Source organism: Leptosomus discolor, chromosome 6, assembly GCF_034619465.1.
Source record: "Leptosomus discolor isolate bLepDis1 chromosome 6, bLepDis1.hap2, whole genome shotgun sequence".
Taxonomy (NCBI): Eukaryota; Metazoa; Chordata; class Aves; order Leptosomiformes; family Leptosomidae; genus Leptosomus; species Leptosomus discolor.
In genome coordinates, this window is record NC_141396.1 from 1,236,176 (window position 1) to 1,252,705 (window position 16,530).

Genomic DNA, 16,530 nt, shown 5'->3' on the forward strand with positions numbered 1-16,530 from the left:
TCAGATTTGTGCAAAAGCTGCTAGTAGTTGCAAATGTGTCTGTGGAGGAACAGAGGTATGTTTGTGCCCTAAAAAAGACTGTATGAAGCAAAACCATTGCTGCTGTAGGAGCCAGGCTCAGGAGCCTGGAGCTGTGCCGGGGCAGTGCCAGGGAGCTGGAAGCTCATCACTGAACCGCTCGTTACTGACCTTCCCGAAGTTTAGGGACGAGCGAGGGCTGAAGGGCTTTGGGCTGATGCTGTTGGGTATTTCTGCGCTTGCTTTTTAAGAGGTGTCTTCAGTCTGGCTGTCTGTTCAAAGCTATATATAGTTGTCTATAAAATACCTAAGGAGGCTGTAAATCGGGCTTGAGGAGGCCGTCGGAGCAGGACCGCTGGCTGGGGCACCTTCAGCAGTGCCGTGCCTCGGCGTCACCTCCCACCCGGGCAGCGGGGAGGGGTGCGGGGGATGCGGGGGGTGGAGAGTTACAGGGATGCTGCTGGTGCTTCGCGGGGGAAGAGCTTGCTGCCACCTTCGCCTTCTAAAGCCATTTCGAGTCAAACGATCATGATTAGGAAGGAGGAATTTGTTAATTTCGTAGTAATTAAATGATTATTCTTGGTACCGTTTAACTGAATTCCAGTGGAAAGGTGGAAAGACGGGCGTACCCTTTAGAAAAGACTGGTGACCGTTCTCCAAGTTGTCTTTCTGCTGTGCAGTTATATATCCATGAACACGTGTGTGTGTATCTGTAGTTATGTGGGTCACGCTACTATTTTTCATTTAACCGAAGAGTGAAATTCCTATACTAATTTTCTGACCTCCTTATAGGGCAATTTATTAATCTGATGGAATAGCAATAAGGTGACCAGGCTTCTACGCTACCCATTTTTAACTAAAAAAATATAAAATATCTGTGTGTCAAAACTCATAAGCCAGCTAATGCTTTTTCCAGTTTGCTGTGATGCCATCGAGTCCCTTGTGTCTGTGCCCGGCAGTGCCATAACCTGCTGAGAGCTCTTCCTTTCTAGAGACATACATTCGCTTTGGTGTCACCCTTTATCCTTCCATCGTATTGCCGTTCTTCTATTTTCCATCCCAGGTCATTGAATATATTATTTTTGCTACTTTACAGTGCAGTAGCATAATTGATCTTCAATAGCAATTTCTTTTTTTTTCTTTTTTTTTTTCTTTTTTTTTTTAAGTTTAAAACCGGGAAAACTCAAAAATAAAAGCACAGGAAACCTGGACAAAGCAATCGGGGTAATTCTGCCAAAAGCAACGGTGCTGCTGAAATTTAAAGTGTTGTTTCCATTTCAATAGGGTACTATAGAAGTCTGGATTTATAAAATCCTCCGCTTTCCTCCCTGCCTACGCGAGCAGCCCGTGGGCTGAGCGGCTCGCCGGCCGCGGTCGGGGCTGTGCATCAGGTGGGGCATGGCTGCCCCTGGGGACGTGGTGCTTCAGCCTCCCGGGATAGCCACTGGCTTGTAAGGCCGGCTGGGGCTTCAGGGGGGTATTTTCCGTAAAGACTCTCTTAGACATCCGTGTGAGGGCTGGTGAGGACGGCTGGTGTGACCCTGCTGGTGCGGTGAGGTGCTGGGGCGCCAGCGGCAGTCCCACGGGGTGCCTTCAGCACGTACCCACTGTGCGGCTTGAGGAGTGTGGTGGAAACTGTCCCTCTTAATGACAGATCCGTGTACGCTTGCTGCTGAAAACCAGACAGGTTTGTGGTCCGTGCTCAGAAAGGTCCTCGCTGTGCTAACCAGCTTTCCAGGGGTTTGTCCTCACCACCAGCCCTCCCTCTCGGGGTTAGTTAGGAACCAGTAGATGTTTGGCTTTGCTTTGGCTTCCAGTTCAGTCCCATTTACTGGAACAAGCGAAAAACTGCTTGAAGACCGGCCCCCTTGCGCTTGTAGTGCACGAGGAGGGTGGGAGAAACGAGGGCGAGTCCTGCGCCGTTTCACCCGGGCAGCCTGGCCGTGGCTTGCACGGGCTCTGGGGGCAAGTCTTTTTAAAGCCCTGGTGTAAATGCAGCTCGCGTACGGCCTGTCCTTCTCTATAAGCGGGCAGACAAAGCCTGTTTGCACCTCGCTGTTAAATTCGCTTCACTGCCTCGTTTCCAACGCAGAAGTTAAGGCGCCACCGTCACGTCCAGGCGAGGGCGCGCTCAGCAGCGGCGCAAGGTACGGACCACGAGTCGTCATCTGCCACATCTGCCAGATACCAGGGAACGTTACAAACGGGGGGTTGCCATTTCCACCACACCCCCCCACGCCCCCCCCAGCTGTTGGTATTTTTTAGGGTGGCTGTGGTCACTGTGCCTTCCCACGTAGCACCACAGTGTGTGTGCTGGAGATTTTCCCCAGTGACCCAACGCTGGAGGGGAGGGAAGGAGGGGAGATGGGCTTGGCTTGCTCTGCCGGACTTGGGTGAGACGGTGGCTTTTTGCTGGTCGAAGTTTGGGGTGGGAGGGAGGACAGGGGCAGGCTTTGCTAAACCTTTTGGCAGCTGGGCAGTGTCTGTGCCAGCTGTGCCGAAGATGTTTCTTGCAAGGACTCACCCAGCAGCACCTTCACAGACCGCTGTGAGGGCAAGCTGCTGCTCAAAAAACGCAACACGTTTTGCAATCTGGAGCAGAGGGAAGGAGATAATCAGATTCAGAAAGTGCTGAGTATTTTTAATGAACGTAGCTGGGCCTTTCGAAGAAACAGAGTAAGGAAAGAGAATTCAGCAAAGGTGGCTTCTAGGCAGCCTCGGGTTCAGCCAACTGAACACAGCCTTGAGGAGAAGCGTGGTGTGACCTTGAGGAGAAGGTAGAAGCGGAGCTGAGGGGCTGAATGTAGCTGGAGGAGTCTGCATGACTTGTAAAAATGGATATTTTTTTTTTTTCATACTGTTCAGTTCCTCCTTTGTTCAAGCAAAGAGACTTCTCTTGTCCTTTGCAAACAAGCAGTATTGCCCCAAATTACCTAATCATGATGGATGTTGCTTCTAAATGAAGCAAGTCCCTGGGCCCTGATCTTCACTAACTTCTGGGTCATAAAATGGTAACAGCAATAATAAAAATAAATTGGCGTGTTTCTGTGTCTGACTCTGTTACTGGCTATTAGACACAGTGATTGAAATCCATTTCACTGCTTCCCTCTTTTCAGTACTAAACTACATGTTCACGTACCAGGAATTTGTACAAACTCATCCTCCCTGTCGCTGACATCAGTTTGGCCGGACCAAAGGGGCTCCTTCTGGGGGAGCAGGATGAGAAAAGTGTCCCCATCACCTTGTCCTGGCACAGCTGGTGGCAATGTCATTCACCTGGGTGAGCGCCCTTGGGGCTGGGAACAGGCAAAGTCTTCCAAAGGAATATTTCAGTAACGGAAGAATCGGACCAGATACAGATTTATTCTGTTTCCTTATGACCGAACCATCCTGAAGTGGGCTCCTCCGCCTGTGACCTTCCTCTCCAGCAGCAAGACTGCACTTCTCTGCTGGGCTTGGTTGATATCAGGTAGTGGGTTCCTTCTGGTGCTTGTTGCCCAATTTACTTAATCCTAGTTGCACAGTTCTTTACGTTATTATCGTCTTTTTCAAGATTTTTGAACTTAACCCCTGTTTCTTTCTCTCAGTTCAAGTCCAAATCCCACAGGAGGCGTTAGAGAGACAACAGAAATGAGCTAAATGTGAGATGTTGTCAATGACTTTTATAAGCAAGCTGTGGCTTCCCCGCAGCATCGTGCGTTGGATTTTCATTCCCAGTAGTTGGCTCCACACGACCGAGCCACCCGTGGCACGGCGGGGTGTCACATCCATTTCTCAAGTCGGACGAGGCCCGTGCGTAGTGCCCGGAATCAAATCCCTCCCAGACTTCATGCCTCGAGCTCAGTGCCTCAGACAGCGGGGGCTGTTGTGTACAACTGGTCAGCCACCGTAGTGACACGGTGATGGAGGCGCTGCGTTGGGCACCGGCACCTTCCCCTCTTACCGGTTGTTATGGTGTCCGGTGGCTGCGTCTACACGGGAGGGCAGCACCGTCCAGGCACGGGATGAGGCCGGCACGTGCCTACCCTGCAATGTGGACATGCTCCGTACCTGCTGCTGAGGAACTGGTTACTGCGTGGCTTCACTCGTCTGCTCGTCTGTTTTCTGTTCCTTCCAGCAGTTTCGAGGGATTTGGGTGAGATTCCTTTGCAGCCTAATGCTTTTCTTTAAACCGGTTTTGTAACTTGGCAGTGTCACAGTGGTCTGGTTATATCTGAATGAGGCGGAGGCATACATACGTGTGTCTGTAGCTCCCTACGGGACTGGGTTCCTGTTTGCTGGTTGCCCTTCTGCTGCGTGATGTTCAGGGCAGCGCCAGGGGAACAGATTAGCCACCTTCAGCAGGGACAAAGAGCAGGGTGGGAGAGGACAGGATAGAGGGCTGTAAGGTCGTTAGGGTTGGGGGGAGTGTAAAGGAGTGTTATGCCGTGTCTGTGCTTTTTTTTCTTACATCTTTTCCCTTTCTGTCACTGCATCCTCGCTCCATTCCCGCGCTCTTCCTGCAGCATTTCCAGTTAGCCGGGGCTGGGAGCTGGGTGCTGGTCGGGAAGGACCTTTGCTCTGATGCAGCGAGTCCCTCCTACACTTAAAGTTCTTAGCGATACACTACTGCAACACGTTTTTCTCGTGCTAATTTAAGACCAGCTTCCAAACCGGGGGTGTCCGTGCAGTCCACAGGGGCTATCCATTTGCAGCCCACCCAGTGCGCTCGTGGCTGTTTTCCAGGTGTGTGCAAGGGTTGTTGCTTTGGTTTATTATGTTTTCTCTTAGTGTGATCTTACATCCCCCTAGATTATTAATAGCAGCTCCGTCCTTCGCTGTGCATAGATTTTAGTCTGAAAAATCCACAGAACCAGGAAAATTTTGAGTAAGATTCTGGCCCTTGGAAGGCAAGGGAGGTTTAGACGTGCTCGGTGCCAGAATTTCTTCTCGTGTCTGGATTTTACAGCACTGTGATCATCTGCTCCATGGGTTTGTGCACGTTCGGGATGATTATCCGTAAGAAATAAGGAACTGATGGCAGGTTTGCGAGTAGTGTGCTCTGCTCACAGAGCAGTGGCTCTCTGGAGGTACTCACCGCAAAAGGAGACAGCAGCTGGATCTGCCACTGGGGAGAAAGCTCTCTTTTGAGTGCTTAGATCCAATATTAGCTTTTTATTTCATATTTACAGCTTGTGTCCCACTTTAGGCTTTTCTGGGGTTGGTTGGTTGGGTTTTGCTTGATTTTGTTTTCCATCCAGAAGCGGGATTCCTCTACATGGTATCAAAAGGGCAAAGCCCAAAGCCTGCCTTACATCAGCATCGCTCTGCGGGTCCCCCTGGAAGCGCAAGGTAAAGCCTTTCCCGAGCAGAGCCAGAGCACTGAATATTTAATGCTCTTTGTTAATACATTCTCATTACATTTTGGTTTGGATGTAAAAAAGAGTCATCGCGGCTCACGTTTGACTTAGAAATAAGCGTCTCTCAGAGCACCCGCTGGGCTTCTTACTGAGTGGGGGATTTTCAGTGTTGCATCAGCGACTCGAAAGTCAACAAAATTACACTGTTAATAGGTTTTCTACTCTTTGGTCATGGGTGCACTTTTGAAAATTATATTCCTGGGCTTTACACCACTGAAAGTTTTTGCTGTCTTTAGAAGCCAAAGGGGATCCTGTCTGTACACAGCAGAACGTGATGGACAGAAGTACAGACAAGCAAGAACACAATTTATGGCAAAGCAGAGGAATTAAAACACCGGTGTTCTAGGAACAAAACAAGAATAAGTTAAGATGTTGTAGGAAAGGAAGCGGAATTCCCATCTTCCCATGCCCAAGACCAGCTGCACTGGCAGGAGGAAGCTTGCGTTGGCGGGGATTTCGGGCTCTGCACTTCAGCCGGTCCAGCGATGGAAATCCTCTGGGCCTTTGCCTCAGCCAGAAGATTACGGTGGGAAACAGCAGGAGCGGAGACCCCAGGGTTTTCCTGGGACTGGCCTGCCGAGCCCTGCAGACTAAATGGGATAACCCCGACATCGGAACGGGTCTGCTGTGAGCTCCGGGGGAGGGTTCCCTGGTGCTCGTGCTGTGCATGGCCGGTGTCCCGTGGCCGTCGTCTGCGGCACAGACGGTACGTGCCGGAGCGGAATCGCTGGGTGCTGCCGTACGGCAGAGTGCACGCACTGGTTAGCTGTATAGAGAGGGGCTAAAATGTGTTTCCCATTGGTTGTTGTCTCTTTCTGTGAAGGGGTGAACAAGCACCAGGCATCTCTGTCCTCTTCCCGAGGCTGTTGGTGTTTTTCCATTGACTCCAGTGGGCTCCGACGAGAGCGTTTCAGTAGCGAGTAACGCCCATGTGTAATCTCTGTCTCCCGGCAGCAGAGGCGCGGTGGTTTTTCTCGTTTTATCTGTAAGGCGGGGAGCTTTATGATGGGTGCTGTTTGGATAACAGTCTCCGGTTGAAAAATAACTTCCCTGATTTAAAGATGTTTTATTAAATAACAAATACATTAATGGTGCATCTTGATTTCATTAAAACATCATAGAATTAACTTGAAATGCATGCAGGCAATGGAGCTTTTGTGTTGAAAAGCCGTTTTGTGATAAGACCGAGGGGCGTCGCACCCCCCTGCTTTGCTGCGGTTTCCTGCTGCGAGATCTCCCGGGGCAGGGCTGCTCGCTCGCCCGCTGCTCCAGCCCGCTGCTGCTCTGGCAAATACCGCACCCCCGAATTGCCTCAGGTCTGAAGTTCGGCCGCCGCGTTGGTAGCGGGGCCAGGGGAGCCGTACTGACGGCCTGGGAGGTTCCCGGAGCTGCCGCGGCATCCCCATCCCTCCCCAGCGGCGGCCGCAGGGACGGGTCGGTGCTGGGCGCGCTGGGGTGTGTCAGTGACACTGGGGCTGGTGCGGAGTCCCAGCCTGTGGCACCTCCTTACCTGAGCCCCCCTGGGTTTGCAGCTGAAGGTCTCGCAGAGGTTTCTGTTTCAAACGCAGCGTCACTCTGGCAAGTCCCCCGCTTGGCGTTGGTGGGGTTTAAGAGTGCCCGGGAAGAGCGGCTGTGTTTGAGCAGCCATTGTGCTTCGCTGGGCAGGTGAGCTAACGTGGCTGTTGCCCCGCGGGGTGCCCATCGCCCTGGTCCAACCCTCACATCCAGTATTTCCATGCTCGCGTGTCCTGGAGGTGAAGCCTTGCCGTGGCTGGACGTAACGGCGGGAGCTGAGGTGCTGCTTTGCCGTGGTCACACAGCTTCCGCGCAGGAGCGACCGTCTCTGGTGTACGGCCTCGCAGCTGGCAGAGCATCACCTGCCCCACGGCTCGGTCCGTGAAGCCCAGCGTGGCGGGAGCTGGTCACTTCAGAAGCAGCCGGAGACCTTCATGAGCATCCCGGGCCCGCGGAGAGCGGCCCCGGGTGGGCAGTGCCACCCCGCAGCGCCCGGCTCTCAGCGTGGCGGTGGCCCTCCGTCCCCGCACACCCTCTCTGCAGCAAGCACGGTTTCCTGTTCCCTTGTGGGTTTCTCGCCAAAGAAGTATTTTGATTGTGTAGCTGAATTTTAGAAGTTCTTACAGACGTTACCCTGGTTGATTCCCACGTAGGCCGAGCGCCTCGCTGTGTTGGCTCTGTGCGCGATGTGCCCGGGGCCGCTGCCGTCACCTGGGCACGTTGGTGCTGTTCTTTACAAAGCCATTAATAAAAACAGGTTCTGAGATATATTTAGTGAAAAGAAATGAGTGACAAACTGTGCCGTTCAATACTGCGTTAAGAGCTTTTGTCCCGTGGCATAAGGAGTAGCTTTGCAAGAGGCAAATGCGTTGTGGGAAGAAAAGCTTTGGTTTTGGGAGTGTGATTCAGTGCCCATAAAGCTCAACGGAGTCACTGGTGCTGACTGCACTTGGGGATAAGATTGAGTCCACGCTGCAGGTATTTTTGGTATGAATGCGTTACAATAAACTGTGTGACTCCTGTTCTCTTGGGTGCAGTGCTGTTAAAGGCTCCTTGAATCCCAGTGAGGAAAATTAGGCTTAAACCCTTGACGAACGGCTAACCTGAAGAAGAATAGCCTTAAGGTAATGTTGGAAGTGCCATGGTTCAATTGGAAAAGGTAAGACTTAAAATTTAACGGCAGGAGCAGGAAACCTCCGCAGCCAGCTGCGGTGCGGTGCAGGACCAGCGTCACGTTGTTTTGCCGGGGGCAGCTTGACTCCCCTCAACGCGGGTTGTTAACATCCGTGCGCTGCGTAATGGAGTGATGAGAGCCGATGGGTCTGCTGAGGCACAGAGTAAACATTTATGAAGAACAGTTTTGCCCTGAAAATCTGTCCTATGCCTTTCAACCGGGTCACGAGCGTCAGTAATGTATCTGCTCCCTCTCCTGAGGTCTGTTTTGGCCACAAGCAAGTAGAGGAGAGAGGTAGCAGCAGTGATCTGTCTGTGTGGTAGAGGGTAAAAAAAGAAATAGCCTTTAAATACTGTTTGTGAGAAATTACAAAGGTGGAAAAGTTAGTTGTCTGTTCCAGGAAAAATCTACTACCTAATATAATTTGACTCCTGGTGCATGTCTAGGGATGGTGGTTTCTGCCGGAGGTGAGGCACAGTCGGTCAGTTACATGACAGGGAGTTTCCCATTCTCTTCTTCAGGTACTTCAGCAACAGCATCAACACGTCAATTCAGACATGCCAGGTCATGGGGTTGTCCATTATAACCATTCCCAGTTCAGCCAGAGCAGCTGTGGGACTTGGTCTCCCGGAGCTGCCCTTGCCGGGGAGCAGAGAGAGAGAGGAAGACGTTCCCGGGGGTTGAAGATGCTTTTGCCTGGAGCTGCGGGAGCTGAGCCTTCCGCTCGCCTTGGCACGGGCTGCGCTGCAGGAGGGTTTGCTGAGCGGGGGGACAGACTCCTGCGCGGGTGCTGAGCCCGGCACCGTCCTTCTGCTCCGCTCCCGGGGGCGTACGAGGACTTCTGAAATCCGGCTGCCCGATCTGCTCTGCTCCCTTCCTGCGGTGGGGCTTGGCACGGCTGCAGGGAGCAGCCAGCGGGTAGGAGCAGCCCCCAGACCCCCGCGCAGAGGGGCAGGGGAGCCCCAGCGCCCCGGCAGCTCATCCCTCTGGGTTCCGCCGTCGGGGATGCAAATCAGCGTCCGCTCATCAGGGATGCAAATCAGCGCAGCGTATCGCTTGCAAGAGGATCTTCAGGTTTCTGAACCTTCCGCTCCTCTGCTCTTGTCCTCCTTTGTCCTTGCAATGTCCTCGTTGCAGTTGAATCGAGGCGTAGGTTGCTTGTGTTTGAAAAATGCAGTAAAATGCATCTGCACTGAAATAGTCTTAAAAATGGACAGATGTTCTCAAAACGCATGACTTCCTAGGCAGGCCTCCTCGGCTCTGACAATAATGAGAAATTTCATAGACAAGATTGCTTTTATCCCCCTCCTCAGTGTTGTTTTACAGTAAAATTGCGTAAACTTCATCATAAAACGCCCAAAGTATGCGTGGGCAGGCGGTCGGTTCTTTACAGTTCATGTTTGGGTCTTATTCCAGCCCAGGTTACGTTCAGTTCATACTGAAAGCTTATATGGCATTATGGCATTAAACTCCATCCACAGAGTTCATCTGTATTCCAAATCCATCTACTGCAAGGGCTGCTTTTTATGAGCACGAAGAACTAGAAAGCATAAATATTTATTCCTTAAAGGTTATGATTGCCTTAAATCATTCAAGCTTATTTGGTGAGCGTCGGATGTAATTTAACTAAGCAGCTGAACTTGATCTGCATGTATGAAATAATACATATATATGAACATATATATACACACACACACATATATATATAACATTTATATATAATGTTTATATATATGTATATGCGTGACTCCAGTATGGATGGAAGCTGTGAACTAATTGCTTCCATCACATCGAAAGATAATTTTACTGTTCCTGGATGTGATAATAAATCAACATAAAGAAGCAGTTGGAACTATACACTGTAAAGCCCTGTTTTGACACGCGGCGTACAACGTGGTAACAAAATGAGCAGAGCTCATCTCTAGCTGTGTGTGCCTACCTGTACAGAGGTAACTCAGCACGTTATGAAATTTGTTCTAATTCTGGGGTGCAGAGAATTGCTCGTGTGCTGAGATCCACGTGGGGACCTTAGCGTGCGCTTACACCTGCCTGCTGGCCCTAGAAACCTCAGGATTCGGGGGTGAACCCCCAAGTGTCTGCACGTGTCGCCTGCGCGTGGTTCACGCGGTGCGTGGCCGGCGTCCCGGTGCGTGGCCGGCGTCCCGGTGCGGGAGGAGGCATCGGGGGCAGGTTTTGGATCGGCTTGGCGTTTCTCAAAGAGCTTGTCCAGAAAGCGTGGGGCTGCCTGAGACCAGCCTGTCCCCCCGGGGAGACCTGCGGCAGCAGGAGGGGACCTGGGCTGAGCTACGTCTGTAGGTGCGAACCTTTTCCCCTTCCTTTGCAAGTTTACAGGAGGAAGAGGACAAGCCAGAGATTCCCAGCCATGCTCGTCTCCAGGGGTTTTTTGATTCGTTGTTAACTTTTTCAGAGTATATTTTTGTAGACAGCAAGGCAGCCAAGTGCACATACCTCACCAGAATCTGATGAAATACCATTTTCATCTGTCTCTGGTGACTCTGGAAGCGATAGGAGGGAAGTGTCCTTTTTGTCGTCATTAAAATTAGTTTGAAAAGCCAAAGAAAACCCAACACCTCTTGTTCGGTAAAATATTATTCATGGAATTAATTGTGTAGTAATGTCCATCTAAGTTACAGATGGATATCCTAGCTTAAGAAATGGTCTCCAAGGATACGGAAGCCAGAATTTCAGTTCATTCACGGGTGTTGGGCATCTCTGTGAAACAGGAGGGGCTGTTAGGAGCCTGCTGTTGCAAGGATTGCTCCATGTAATCAGAGGCACCTTGGACTTCAGCGTTGGAATTGATGGTTCCTCAGTGTTTCTTTATATCCACAGAGCTCATCAAAGTTAATAGTTTTGCCGGGGGCTTTGACAGAAGCAGAAGAAAGAAACTGTCTTTGCCTGAGGTCCGAACATCATCTCAAGCTGGGAAATAGTTCACTGTCTTGTTAGAGGTGGCCGAGTTACAAGTGCCTCCAGTTACATCATTGTGCTGTAGGCAGCACGACAAACACCACACCGACCTGTTCCTCTTCCGTAAACGTTTTGTTTATCTTTCTTTCTTCAAAGCACGTAAGGATTAAATTTATCATAGTACCTTGCAGGGTAGTTTCTTTATTGAGCTACTTACTGATCATGACTTGTGGGAATTTCTCTTATCCTGACCTAATCAAGGGGAGGGAAAAAAAGGAAAGAAGAGAGAAATAACAGAATGTTTCCTTTTCTGTTTTGTCTTTCCCTGTAGCTGCTTGCAGCTCATCTTCCCCGCGCCCCCCAGGCAGCCCACGCTGCTGCAGCAGGGGTCGTTGTCAGCAGCAGGTTCTGCCATCCCGGGGAGGAGACCACCAGGAGAATGGCACGGGGCAGCTTTGTTGGGGGGGTTAGTGGAGCACAGAGGTCTTGCTGTGGCTGTCTCCCCTCTGCACCCGCTCCACTGACGTTAACGATCTGGGAGCATCTTCTGGTGCTCGTTTTGCGTTGTCCTAGACCGACACAGGTCTGTGGAGGGCTCGCACGCACCCTGTCAGCCAGGCACCGCGCCTGGGTGCACACGTGGCATTCCACAGGTAAAATCGTGTTGGCGTTGTCCTCTCGTTCCCGCTTTTCTGCCCCTTCCACTACTGACAGTGGCTTGCTAGTTAATCCTTGGCCTCGGAGGGGTGTGTGCCCGGTGCAGGTGATGGCTGAAGGGGGGGAGGAAGCCCATAAAAATATTAAATGTCCTTCTTATGCTCTTGGGATTTTCAAGCCGCCTGGGAGGAGAGCGACAAAGACGCAGGGCTGTGGGGTAGTGATGTGCGATAGCTGCGGGGCCGCTGGTTCTTGCTGCGCACATGGGCACGTGAAAATACTCCAGGGGCGATGGTGCAGATGGGGCTTGTTGGCAAAATACTCGCCTAAGGTGACTTCTCAGTTGTCTCAAGGGCTGCTCCTGCGGCCGCGACATTCGGGGGTGGCTGTGCGTGGCGCTGGCAGCTCCTGAGGAGAGGTGGTGCTGCGGTCATACAGTGAGGGCTTGGAGGGCCGCGGGGGGGGCGAGGCGAGGAGGAGGTTGAGGGGGGGATCCCCCCCGAGCTGATGGGGACTAATCGTCCTTTTCCAGTTGTTCATACGGGAACATTGCAACTACCCTCCCGGTCGTTCCAGTCGGCACGTTTGGAAACTCATTTCTTTTTTCCTGGCTGGCTGGGGATCATGGTTTTCTGAGGTGTTTCGTTGGCTTTTAAAGTTAACACGTCGTCCTGCACCGGGTACCGTCTGTAAGGACCCTGGCTAATAGGATGTTGGTGTCCGGCCAATACATTAGCGAACATTCAGTGAAGTTGGTGTTATGGCCCCAGCTCCTAAAGCTTCATGAACCTCCTGCTTTTCCCTAAGATTATCTTTTGGCAAAGCTATACTTTTCCCTGGGCAGTTCTTTAGCCATGTTGCCCCTTTATAGGACTATGACTTTCTAATTTTATAAAATGTTATTTCTTTCATGAGGTTTATTATTTTATATCCATTTCTGTTGTTGTAAAAGATTATTATTAAATATAGGAATTTGATTAAAATTGTGTACTATATTTTAAGTTCTTCTTTGCCTGTTGTGAGGGTGAATCCCACAAAGCCCCGTGATAGCCTGAATTCCAGCCTCCTTCAGGAATTTCTTCCTTCAGGAATTCATACTTGATAATATGAGAAAATGCGTTCAAATGGCAGCTTTGAAAACATGCTGCTAGGAAAAAAAACCAGCCCCGCAGGCGTCGGATTTGTGTTTTTGTAGAAAATGTCACCAGGTCCGGGTAGAAGGCAATGGGCTTTCCCTGTTTCCGTAGTAGCAGTGGAATTCTTGCTTGCCGTTGGGCAAAAGCAGGTGTTTAACGTTGCTCGGACCACCAGGAAGCCCGTTACAATGGCACTGTTCTCTTTGGTGCTCACCAGAGACCTTTGTGCCTGGCAGAAACCTCTGGGTTCCGGGTGAGGCCAGAGACCCGTGGCAGGTCCATGGGCATGCCACCGGGCAGGCTCTGGGTGGCGTCAACGGGGGTTTCTTTAGGCTTTCTGTAGTCCCAGTTTCTTCTTCACTGAGCAATCTACTGCAAAATCCTCAGACTTATCTTTTCTTGGAGAGTTTATGGCTTCCGCTGCTGTCGCCGGGTCGTTGGGGTGGGAGACAAGGGGGTGGCGGAAAGAAGAGGAAAAATCTCTGTGAATTTCAGGATGTGTGTTTTGTTTGTCGTACAGGTGACTCAGATTATATTATATAGAATGTACGTCTGCCTAACAGCAAAACGCACCCCTCATGAGCAGAATCAGCATCATCACTGATGTTGTTATTGTCGCTAAATTACCCCCCTTTTGAACGCGTTGTGCCTTTTCAAGGGCCCGTAGGCAGGGTCCAGCTCCCAGCTCCGGCTGCGGGATGGGAAGGTGCCTCTGCCCTGGCAGGGATGGCTGTGCTGCTCCACGTCTCGAAGCGATGAGGAAATACCCTCTCCTGTTGCCGCTAGCCCAGACGATACCCAAGAGTAGTTTTGAGGAAGAAAAAGCGACCTTTTTAATAAAAAAATGTTGTTAGAGTTGCATTCGAAAAGCGGCTGGTGTCCCCGTGTTGGTGAGAGTTTAATAATCTGCTTTGGCACCTGAGGTCGGAGAAACAAAAATCAATGAAGAGGTTTGTAGCGAGCGAGTGAGTGTTTATGACAGAGTGAAGGTTTCAGAAATGATCCCTACTAGTGCGAAATGCAGCAAGTTGGGGTGAGAAGTGTTGGACAGCACCGGAATAGTTAGTGAAACAAAAGGGCAGTAAATTCTGCAGCTTGGCTCGTGCTTGGGGAATACGACGTTATTCCCAGTGCCTGCCTGGAACTGGGGGTACGTCCCGACTGCCAGTTCAGTTTTGCAGTGGTGGCCTCGGAACAGGATGCGGAGACTGCTGATGGGGCACCCGAGTTTAGGTCTGAGGTGAGATGGGGTGGTGTGGGTCTTCCAGTTTCTGAAGAAAAGCTTCTCACAGGTAATGGGAAACTAACGCTCGAGGTTTGGCCTCAGATTCGGCGATAGCCGTGGATTCTCATGGATTAAGTAGCCTGGTTTAATCAGCGTAGTTGTAGCAGCAGACCAGGGTTACTAATTTATGACCAATAATGTATTTGGTCAATTTTTCTGTTTTGTGAACTGTCTGAGCAGACTGTGATTTACTTGGATAAAGCTGCTGGTTTGGCAAAATAATTTCCCGCGGATAGAGCAGGGCACCAAGAGTTTGTGATGAGTAACAGTAGAAACCGCAGGTGTGTTCTTTAGCCTTAAAAAAGAAAACTGATCTTGCTGTAATCTGTTCTGAAAGCATTACTATATCCTTGCAAATTCTTACTTTGAGGGCCACATTTTTATTAATTTAAATTTTCATTAATTTAAAATTTCCACAGATGGTTATTTGCTGAGAGTCAATGGACATCACGGCCAGACTAGACCAGTGACTCAACGCAAAACCTGTTGTTTTAACCATGCGAACGGGTATAGGGAGAGATGTTTAGCAGGAGGTTAAAAGAGTGTCCTGTGAAATACAGATGGGAAAAAAAGTGAGTTTTTTAAAGGCATTTTTGTTTACTGGGGAAAAAAAAAAAAGTTTTCTTCTGGTTTGAATGCAGGTTCTGCCTCCAGAATGGATGCTCACGTGGGTGCTTTGATGCCGACGCAAGTGACCCGGGTAACTGCTGTGTCTGCGCCGGCGGTGACCTTCATGGCAACCAATTTGATGGATCAGACCTTAGCAGGTTTGTTTACGTTTCTACGGACCAATTATGTTACTGAAACACATGCTGTGTGTTTGCGTACTTCCAACCGAGCCGCGCTTTCCGTACCGCGTGGAAATGGGAGACCCTTAAAAAATCGGCTCAAATTTTATGACATTTGCTTTAGCTAACTACGAGTGTATTCAGAGTGTTTTGGATCCTGTTGACTCAGTCTGGACATCGGCAGTAGCTTTGCGTTTGGTGATACAGGAGGGAAGTTTCTGAAATGTCCTTGGGCTTTTCGTGTCCCATGCCAGTGGTGTTCACGAGCATTACAGTGATAATGAGGGGTGATCTTTTGGATAGCTGCTCCGTGAAGCCTCGTTGGATGCTTTATGCTGTGCTGTGCGGATAAAACTGGTTTGTTCACTGTCATGGGAATGTGTGTGTGTGGCCGTGAGAGAAGGCGCAGTGCTGTCCCCAAGGGCTGGAGGAAGTCTGGTGGCTTGGTTCAGAGTCGCGTATAATCACGTTGCAGGTCACAATCAAAAAGCGATCGGATTTTGATAGGAAAATGGGAACATCCTTCCTAATAACGTGGAATTCCTCTTACAGTACTGTCGTCATGAAGTCAGGAACTCTGTTCGTGGAGGTGAGATGCTGCAGTGGGGCTGGACAGGTTGCTCCCTCATGGGGAGGGCGTGCCAACCGGCCCTGTGGCACCGCGGGGTCCTGGATGCAGCTTCCCAGCCGTGTTCCATGGAAAAGCCTGGCATTCATCGGGAATTACTAGGTATCAGTTCAGGCGTAATTTAATCTGATCCTTCATACCTAGGGATGAGCACGGTTGTGGAGGTTTTGAAGAGCTAGAAATGAGCGTACTTCTGCTGCGGTTGTTCATGCACAGATTTTTGGCGTGGAAGCTCTCGCTCGTCCAGCCCAGCTGTTTCCTTTGTGGGTACCTCAGGCTCGCTGGCTCTACCCACGGCTAAGAAAAAAGTTTCATAAAATACTTCGTGATCAGCTGTGCCAGGCAAATCCCTAAGTGGCGCTGGAGGCTCCCTTTGAAGCAGGTCTGCCTGCTGCCGTACCTGTCTTGAGTAAGATCTTCTGAGTGACTTTATGTTGCCGAGTGTTCCAGCTCTGCCTGGGAATCGCTGAAAATTTTATGACACAGACACCTTAAAACTGAAGGAAAGTTCATACACGTCTCTTTTGACATACTTCAGTTTAAAGTTTCTTGTCTGGTTTGGTTTTCTTTTGGTAAACAACTGCTACTTTTATCGCCTGTGCAGTTACTGTGCTTGAAGACCTGCGTACTCCTCCTTAAAGTCACCCAGAATTGTATTGACTTGGTTCCTTGTCAGAAGCAAGTGAGACAGAGGAATTACTAAAACTCTTCAAAGAACGCAGGGACAGAAAGATAAAGATTTGTGCAAGGGTCATGCTGATCTGCACCTTGTTGCTTGTTGAAAACTGAAATCGTGGTTTCTAATATATTTCATATCAAATATATTTCATAATCTGCTTACTGGCAGACTTGAAAACACAAACACTGCTGATTTTTATCCCTTGTGCTGAGTAAGGATTTAACTGTATAAAGCCTTTTGATGACTAGATGACTTCTGATGACGGGTCCAGTGTGACATTGGGTCAATCGTTGCCCAAATGGAGTGGCTATCCTGTTGGG

The 16,530-nt window shown here is 50.2% G+C and overlaps 1 protein-coding gene across 1 annotated transcript in view; it reads left to right on the plus strand.

Moving 5' to 3' along the window:
* TCERG1L (transcription elongation regulator 1 like) overlaps positions 1-16,530 on the plus strand; it is a 91,454-nt gene that overhangs the window by 41,022 nt on the left and 33,902 nt on the right. Inside the window, exon 5 of the mRNA XM_086467084.1 lies at positions 14,757-14,882. Coding sequence (XP_086323210.1) covers positions 14,757-14,882 — 126 coding nt within the window. The remainder of the gene's footprint in view (positions 1-14,756; positions 14,883-16,530) is intronic.